A 9,081-nucleotide genomic window follows, 5' to 3' on the forward strand; every position below is an offset into this window, starting at 1 on the left:
ACTGTTATTTTTGATCTGTAACTGTTATGTTTGACCTGTATCTGTTATGTTTGACCTGTAACTGTTATGTTTGACCTGTAACTGTTATGTTTGCCCTGTAACTGTTATGTTTGATCTGTAACTGTTATGTTTGACATGTAACTGTTATGTTTGACCTGTATCTGTTATGCTTGACCTGTAACTGTTATGTTTGACCTGTATCTCTTATGTTTGACCTGTAACTGTTATGTTTGACCTGGAACTGTTATGTTTGACCTGTAACTGTTATGTTTGATCTGTAACTGTTATGTTTGATCTGTAACTGTTATGTTTGACATGTAACTGTTATGTTTGACCTGTATCTGTTATGTTTGACCTGTAACTGTTATGTTTGACCTGTAACTGATATGTTTGACCTGTGATCTTACCTTTGCTCCACTTATTGGCGGAGGATATATCAGGTGAGGTGAGACAGGTGAGACCGAGAAGTTGTACGAGCCAACACCACTGACCATCGTAAAGCTTGTTGATGTAGACACAGCCCAGCAGCTGTAACAGTCAACCGTTCGTAGGAATTTGTAACACATATATAATCCTGTTAATCAATACTTTTAGAATTTCCGTTGTGTAATCAGGATTAATGGAAGCAAGAGGAATATAGACCTGAATATCATTCCTATCTGTATAAGGACATACTCCCATAGCCCCTACACGTTGGGCAAGCCCTTTATTTATATAAAGAAAATTAAACCATTTTCCAAAGAGATGCTTCATAACCAACTACTCCAAATCCTTTATAATAATACAGATATCTATGGATTTTCTATAATCACCAGAGAGAGTGTACGATTTCTCTTTATCGTGTATATATGTTGAAATTTTCAGTAATCTGGAAAAATATGTATATCGATATTGAAATAATTCAGTAAGATGATTTTTCCTTTATTATTTTAATTTTCATATCATGAAGTGAACTGGAGTAAACACTGAAGTGAACTGGAGTTAACACTGAAGTGAACTGGAGTAAACACTGAAGTGAACTGGAGTTAACACTGAAGTGAACTGGAGTAAACACTGAAGTGAACTTGGGTTAACACTGAAGTGAGGTGCATTTCAATTGTTTGTCTAGTGCACTTCCTTGTTCACTACGTGTGCACTACAAAGTGCATTAGATACCAAGTTCAGTTTGCTCACAACTGTAAATAAGTTGTTTGTCAAAGTGATTGATGTTATTGTGATTTGAAGTCGTATTAAGTGACCAATTTATGGGAATTTTGAAGAGCCTGCAGATGTTCTGAGGATGGTTGGTCCCTAAGTACAGGTTTCACTGTATTCTGTAAGAATGTTGGCACACTCACTCTGTAAGAATGTTGGCTCACTCACTCTGTAAGAATGTTGGCTCACTCACTATGCAAGAATGTTGGCACACTCACTATGTAAGAATGCTGGCTCACTCACTCTGTAAGTTTGTTGGCTCATTCACTCTGTAAGAATGTTGGCTCACTCACTCTGTAAGAAAGTTGGCTCACTCACTCTGTAAGAATGTTGGCTCACTCACTCTGTAAGAATGTTGGCTCACTCACTCTGTAAGAATGTTGGCTCACTCACTCTGTAAGAATGTTGGCTCACTCACTCTGTAAGAATGTTGGCTCACTCACTCTGTAAGAATGTTGGCTCACTCACTCTGTAAGAATGTTGGCTCACTCACTCTGTAAGAATGTTGGCTCACTCACTCTGTAAGAATGTTGGCTCACTCACTCTGTAAGAATGTTGGCTCACTCACTCTGTAAGAATGTTGGCTCACTCACTCTGTAAGAATGTTGGCTCACTCACTCTGTAAGAATGTTGGCTCACTCACTCTGTAAGAATGTTGGCTCACTCACTCTGTAAGAATGTTGGCTCACTCACTCTGTAAGAATGTTGGCTCACTCACTCTGTAAGAATGTTGGCTCACTCACTCTGTAAGAATGTTGGCTCACTCACTCTGTAAGAATGTTGGCTCACTCACTCTGTAAGAATGTTGGCTCACTCACTCTGTAAGAATGTTGGCTCACTCACTCTGTAAGAATGTTGGCACACTCACTCTGTAAGAATGTTGGTTTACTCACTCTGTAAGAATGTTAGCACACTCACTCTGTAAGAATGTTGGTTCACTCACTCTGTAAGAATGTTGGCTCACTCACTATGTAAGAATGCTGGCTCACTCACTCTGTAAGAATGTTGGCTCATTCACTCTGTTAGAATGTTGGCTCCCTCACTCTGTAAGAATGTTGGCTCATTCACTCTGTAAGAATGTTGGCTCACTCCCTCTGTAAGAATGTTGGCTCACTCACTATGTAAGAATGTTGGCACACTCACTCTGTAAGAATGTTGGTTTACTCACTCTGTAAGAATGTTAGCACACTCACTCTGTAAGAATGTTGGTTCACTCACTCTGTAAGAATGTTGGCTCACTCACTCTGTAAGAATGTTGGCTCACTCACTCTGTAAGAATGTTGATTCACTCACTCTGTAAGAATGTTGGCCCACTCACTCTGTAAGAATGTTTGCTCACTCACTCTGTAAGAATGCTGGTTCACTACGTTTTCTTTTTTACCTTTCCTTATGATAATATAAGTAATTATAGTGAAATACATCTTTTCTTACAATGAGGACACATATATCAGAATGCTCATCATAAAATAAATTCATTTCAGCCGTTCAATGCCTGTGTACTACAGTACAAAGTGTGATGTATTAAGCCAAAGTTCTTACCTGCAGTGACGCTTTCAGGAACAGTACAGCAAAGTTGTAACCAATCAGCAAATTCCAACTGAAAAATAAGAAAATCAATCATGCCTTCAATATCCTCCACAATAAATGTCCTTCCTATTTCAAAAACTACATTATACAAATTCTTTGTTGTTGAAAAACTTTTTCCATCCACACATATTGACAAAATGTTGTCATCATTATAATGTGTCAATGTAAACCATTCACACCTCTAACAGTAGCCAAACTTTACAATAACCATGTACAGTGAGCACCATATGGAATGAAAGCATACTGATCACCATTATTGAACCTACACTGATCACCATATATTATACATATACTTGTGGATAAGCCTCAATAGGACGTGAACCAACATATAAGGGTAGCTTCTATTGATCTTAAAGGATACTTGAGGAGGAAAACAGAAACACGCATTTTCCTGATCTTGCCGAGGACTTCAGGAGAAAATTGTACACAAACCTTTTCCTGATCTTGCTGAGAGGCTTAAGGAGGAACTCCTGTCCATACCACATGAAACAGAAGACTGAGATCACATAGCCCATGCTGAAGATGTTGATACGAGTCACGCCTGCCAGGAACACGATGAACATGGTGGCCCAGTACATGTACACAAAGAAACCGCTCTTTGCTATGTCCAGATACTATCTACAAACTCAAAGTGTCATCAGTACATGTACACAAAGAAGCCGCACTTCACTATGTCCAGATACGACCTACAAACACAAAGGGTCATCAGTTCATGTACACAAAGAAGCCGCACTTCACTATGTCCAGATATGATCTACAAACACAAATTATCATCAGTACATGTACACAAAGAAGCCGCACTTCACTATGTCCAGATACGACCTACAAACACAAAGTGTCATCAGTTCATGTACACAAAGAAACCGCACTTCACTATGTCCAGATATGATCTACAAACACAAATTGTCATCAGTACATGTACACAAAGAAACCGCACTTCACTATGTCCAGATACGATCTACAAACACAAAGTGTCATCAGTACATGTACACAAAGAAACCGCACTTCGCTATGTCCAGATACGATCTACAAACACAAAGTGTCATCAGTACATGTACACAAAGAAACCGCACTTCGCTATGTCCAGATACGATCTACAAACACAAAGTGTCATCAGTACATGTACACAAAGAAACCGCACTTCGCTATGTCCAGATACGATCTACAAACACAAAGTGTCATCAGTACATGTACACAAAGAAACCGCACTTCGCTATGTCCAGATACGATCTACAAACACAAAGTGTCATCAGTACATGTACACAAAGAAACCGCACTTCACTATGTCCAGATACGATCTACAAACACAAAGTGTCATCAGTACATGTACACAAAGAAACCGCACTTCGCTATGTCCAGATACGATCTACAAACACAAAGTGTCATCAGTACATGTACACAAAGAAACCGCACTTCGCTATGTCCAGATACGATCTACAAACACAAAGTGTCATCAGTACATGTACACAAAGAAACCGCACTTCGCTATGTCCAGATACGATCTACAAACACAAAGTGTCATCAGTACATGTACACAAAGAAACCGCACTTCGCTATGTCCAGATACGATCTACAAACACAAAGTGTCATCAGTACATGTACACAAAGAAACCGCACTTCGCTATGTCCAGATACGATCTACAAACACAAAGTGTCATCAGTACATGTACACAAAGAAACCGCACTTCGCTATGTCCAGATACGATCTACAAACACAAAGTGTCATCAGTACATGTACACAAAGAAACCGCACTTCGCTATGTCCAGATACGATCTACAAACACAAAGTGTCATCAGTACATGTACACAAAGAAACCGCACTTCGCTATGTCCAGATACGATCTACAAACACAAAGTGTCATCAGTACATGTACACAAAGAAACCGCACTTCGCTATGTCCAGATACGATCTACAAACACAAAGTGTCATCAGTACATGTACACAAAGAAACCGCACTTCGCTATGTCCAGATACGATCTACAAACACAAAGTGTCATCAGTACATGTACACAAAGAAACCGCACTTCGCTATGTCCAGATACGATCTACAAACACAAAGTGTCATCAGTGCATGTACACAAAGAAACCGCACTTCGCTATGTCCAGATATGACCTACAAACACAAAGTGTCATCAGTACATGTACACAAAGAAACCGCACTTCGCTATGTCCAGATACGATCTACAAACACAAATTGTCATCAGTGCATGTACACAAAGAAACCGCACTTCGCTATGTCCAGATATGACCTACAAACACAAAGTGTCATCAGTACATGTACACAACGAAACCGCACTTCGCTATGTCCAGATACGATTTACAAACATATACATATCAGTTGTTAATAGGGTTATACCAGAATAACATACATCACCTAACACACATCTAGGAAACTTAAGATCTCCTGTCACATACAAATATTTTCTCTACACCCTAGGAATATGTCGGAACAAAATCAAAAGTACACAATTAGCTATTTGATTGGTTCCATGTATAGAAAGCTGACCAATCAGTAGTTGTTACCTATCCTTTGACGATGGCAGAGGACTCAACTTCAACGCCAGTCAATGTTTACGCTGTCTACTGGAAGATTCCATAGTTGTTTATCAAAGGATCAAATCAGTCTACGTGTACCGTCCACAAGGTGGCATACAGTGACTTCAATTTTGTAATGATATATTTTAAGGATGTAGAGAAGATGTGTGAATAGAGGATGAAACCCTTGTTTTTTGTGGAGGACTTACAAGGATCTAAACAAAGTTCTACTCCATATGAGATTATGACTAAAACATATGACATATTTTACTTAAAAGACTTTTGACATACTTCGACTGTGACAACGTATGACATACTTGACTATAATGATGTATGACATACTTGACTCTGATGACGTATGACATACTTTACTATAACGATGTATGACATATTTGACTGTGAGGACACATGGCATACTTTACTTTAACGATGTATGACATACTTTACTGTAAAGATGTATGACATACTCTACTGTAAAGATGTATGACATACTTTACTGTAAAGATGTATGACATACTTTACTGTAAAGATGTATGACATACTTTACTGTAATGACATATGACATACTTGACTGTGACGACATATGACATACTTTTCTGTAAAGATGTATGACATACTTTACTTTAAAGATGTATGACATACTTTACTGTAAAGATGTATGACATACTTTACTGTAATGACATATGACATACTTGACTGTGAGGACACATGACATACTTTACTTTAAAGATGTATGACATACTTTACTGTAAAGATGTATGACATACTTTACTGTAAAGATGTATGACATACTTTACTGTAATGACATATGACATACTTGACTGTGACGACATATGACATACTTTTCTGTAAAGATGTATGACATACTTTACTGTAATGACATATGACATACTTGACTGTGACGACGTATGACATACTTTTCTGTAAAGATGTATGACTTACTTGACAACACTGGTGAAATCCTCTACAGGATTAGGAACGTTGCCCTCCACTTCCTGAAGGATGTCGTAGTTGTCTCCCCCTCCATAGGTGGCCATGTTCGGCCCGGATTCCCTCCGGAACACCTGCCACTGCAGGGCCATGAACAGCAACAGGAAAAAGTCAGCTGGAACAAAAACGTCATCAACATTATGACCATATTCTCTTTTGATATAGCCTGATATTTAATTTTGCTACATGTCTAAATGGTGGGTTATTCAATTTAGCTTTATGCCTTAATAATTAGGTATTTAATTTTGCCTTATGTCTTATAAGCTACATACTGAATGTCTATATGTTCGTGGTAAGATGATAGTCTAGCATTTAGAGATTGAGGTAATGGATCCTGGTCTAGCCACATTTTATTGTTCTCTGTCTGTTAGATAATTTAGCTTCTAATGGTTTCCTGGTCTGTACAATGTGAGCACGATGAGGAGGATCAGATTTATGGACGTATTTTGTACATTAAAACAACAACAACAAAACATCTAACATCATCTGTCCGCTACAAAACTTACCCACTAACTTGCGGGCCTCAGGCCACTGTGTTATGAAGTAGTTTGGTAGGACCAACCAGCGTTCTAGGCTCTCTGTGGCTTCATCCTCATCCCACGGCCAGGGGTATTCTGTAACAAGTATGTAACATAGCAAATAGGCCACCTGGGACATTACATTAGGTACAACCTTAACCTAACAGGTGTATACTTGAGCATGTCTAATACACCAAACTCTCTTGATGCTCAGATAATCAGTTTACACAGTGTTTACACAGATTATAACACAGACAGTGCTACACCAGTTCAGAATTGTGAAACTCCATTTAATCTCCATCATTGCAAAATCCAATCAGAAAAAGTCACTGACATTCTCTTTATCAGTTCTCAAATATTTATTACATAAAAAATTCTTTCATCATTATATGGCCAATGCTTTAAGACTGGCGAATTCATTAGTTGTATACAACTGACAGGAAAAAACCAGTCAAAGGTAATGTCAAAGACCATGAGTGATCTCCCCTTGATCCTAAATATGATAGGGTGACTAGCCTTACCTATACAAAGCCCCGCCGGGAGCCCAAGGCGTTGGAGATACTGTAGAGGCAGAAGGATGGCAATGAAGACTGTGAACAGAGGCCAGATGGTGGCGTTCTGTCGTCGGGAAAGGAACAGCAGCGTGCCCAGTATTATGGCGTACAAAACACTGTAGGCGTCTACTCGTACACTGATCGTCACAGCAAACATCACGTAACAAACCTGGTAAGTCACAAAGAAAACACATTTGTATAACAAAATTGTATAATAGATCTATACTATATGTAACTGTATTCTGACCAATATTTCTGTCATCAACATGAATTTACAGTGATGTCAGTTTTATACAGCACGGCACGGCACGGCACGGCACGGCACTGTGTTGTATCGTTGAGCAAGATAATTTACTCTGCTTGTTCCAGTCTACTCAGCTATAAATGAGTACGTGGATGGGCAGTGCTAGAATTGTGCAATTCTAGCATTGAGCGCTGAAATGGCAGCACCGGCTGTATGCTCCCCAGGGAGTTTGAGAAAGATATTGGCTGGTTTTAAAGGCCCTATAACTATGGATAATAATTGGTGAACCGCTTTGAGACGACCTACGAACTAAGTTGTAATAAAGCGGTATATAAGAACCTCAAATTATTATATTATTATTAATATTATATCAAAACCCACCTCCAGACCAAACTTGTAAAAGAAGTAGTTAGCCAAGAACTTGGCACATGCGATGAGGTTCTTGTCTGCATCAGGTCGTCTGATCTCAGGAAAGATGATGCCCCGGGCTGGTTTAACGAAGCTGTCTCTGTTGTAGTGCTGCTGCTGGTGGTAAAACACTATCCTCTCGAAGGCTATCAATAGCAGGATAGCTATGTGGTTCTGGAAACAGCACATGTAATATATATTTCACAAAGCTAAGATTTTTTTTCTCCTCAATAAATCTGTGGGCTTAGCATGGGCCCATCAACAGTATATGTGAATATATAGAAGTGGGCTTTACATGGGCCTATCAGCAGTATATATAAATATATAGAAGTGGGCTTAACATGGGCCTATCAGCAGTATATACAAATATATAGAAGTGGGCTGAACATGGGCCTAACAGCAGTGTATATAAATATATAGAAGTGAGCTTTACATGGGCCTAACAGCAGTATATATAAATATATAGAAGTGGGCTTTACATGGGCCTATCAGCAGTCACTGGTGGACCCTTACCGTGTATTTTTTTCATTTTTTCGTTTAATTTTCAAAAATCGTTCAGTTGTTCTCTTTTTGTGTGTATTTTTTGGATTATCGTTTATATTTGACGAGTCACCGTTTATTGTTTAAACCGACGTTTATTCTTCGAAGACTTGTGTTTAGTTTTGAGTATAATCGTTTGTTTTTAAAACAGAGTGTTTGTTTTATAACTGCATGTTAACTTTTCACGGAACAGTGTTTGCGTTTCAAGGAACAGTGTTCCGTTTTGGTGGAGCGTTGACCTCTCGCGGCAAATCGTTTAATTTTAGCAGAAATCGTTTAGTTTACGAATATCTTTTGTTCTGTCGGGTTCTCTCATGTCTGCCGACCGGCCACGCTCTCGTCCGCAACAGGCTTATCTTATCGGCAGTGTAGCTGCTCGCACCAGTCAATTTTACCTGAGCTCGGTCAGAGCGCTCACCCGTGACGTACGTAGCCGTCGGCTACCGGTAGTCTGAATCGTAAAAAGCACCGCTGTAACTGGTTCGTCATTTTCCATTGCATGCATTAAAA

General features: G+C 39.1%; 1 protein-coding gene across 1 annotated transcript in view; it reads right to left on the reverse strand.

Annotated features, from left to right (window-relative positions):
* Positions 1–9,081, reverse strand: part of LOC110449456 (piezo-type mechanosensitive ion channel component 1-like) — a 122,477-nt gene that overhangs the window by 42,821 nt on the left and 70,575 nt on the right. The window contains 7 exon segments of the mRNA XM_021496332.1: positions 408–528; positions 2,734–2,791; positions 3,214–3,399; positions 6,260–6,422; positions 6,814–6,921; positions 7,347–7,548; positions 8,005–8,205. Coding sequence (XP_021352007.1) covers positions 408–528; positions 2,734–2,791; positions 3,214–3,399; positions 6,260–6,422; positions 6,814–6,921; positions 7,347–7,548; positions 8,005–8,205 — 1,039 coding nt within the window.

Source organism: Mizuhopecten yessoensis, unplaced genomic scaffold (genome assembly GCF_002113885.1).
Source record: "Mizuhopecten yessoensis strain PY_sf001 unplaced genomic scaffold, ASM211388v2 scaffold4615, whole genome shotgun sequence".
Classification (NCBI taxonomy): domain Eukaryota; kingdom Metazoa; phylum Mollusca; class Bivalvia; order Pectinida; family Pectinidae; genus Mizuhopecten; species Mizuhopecten yessoensis.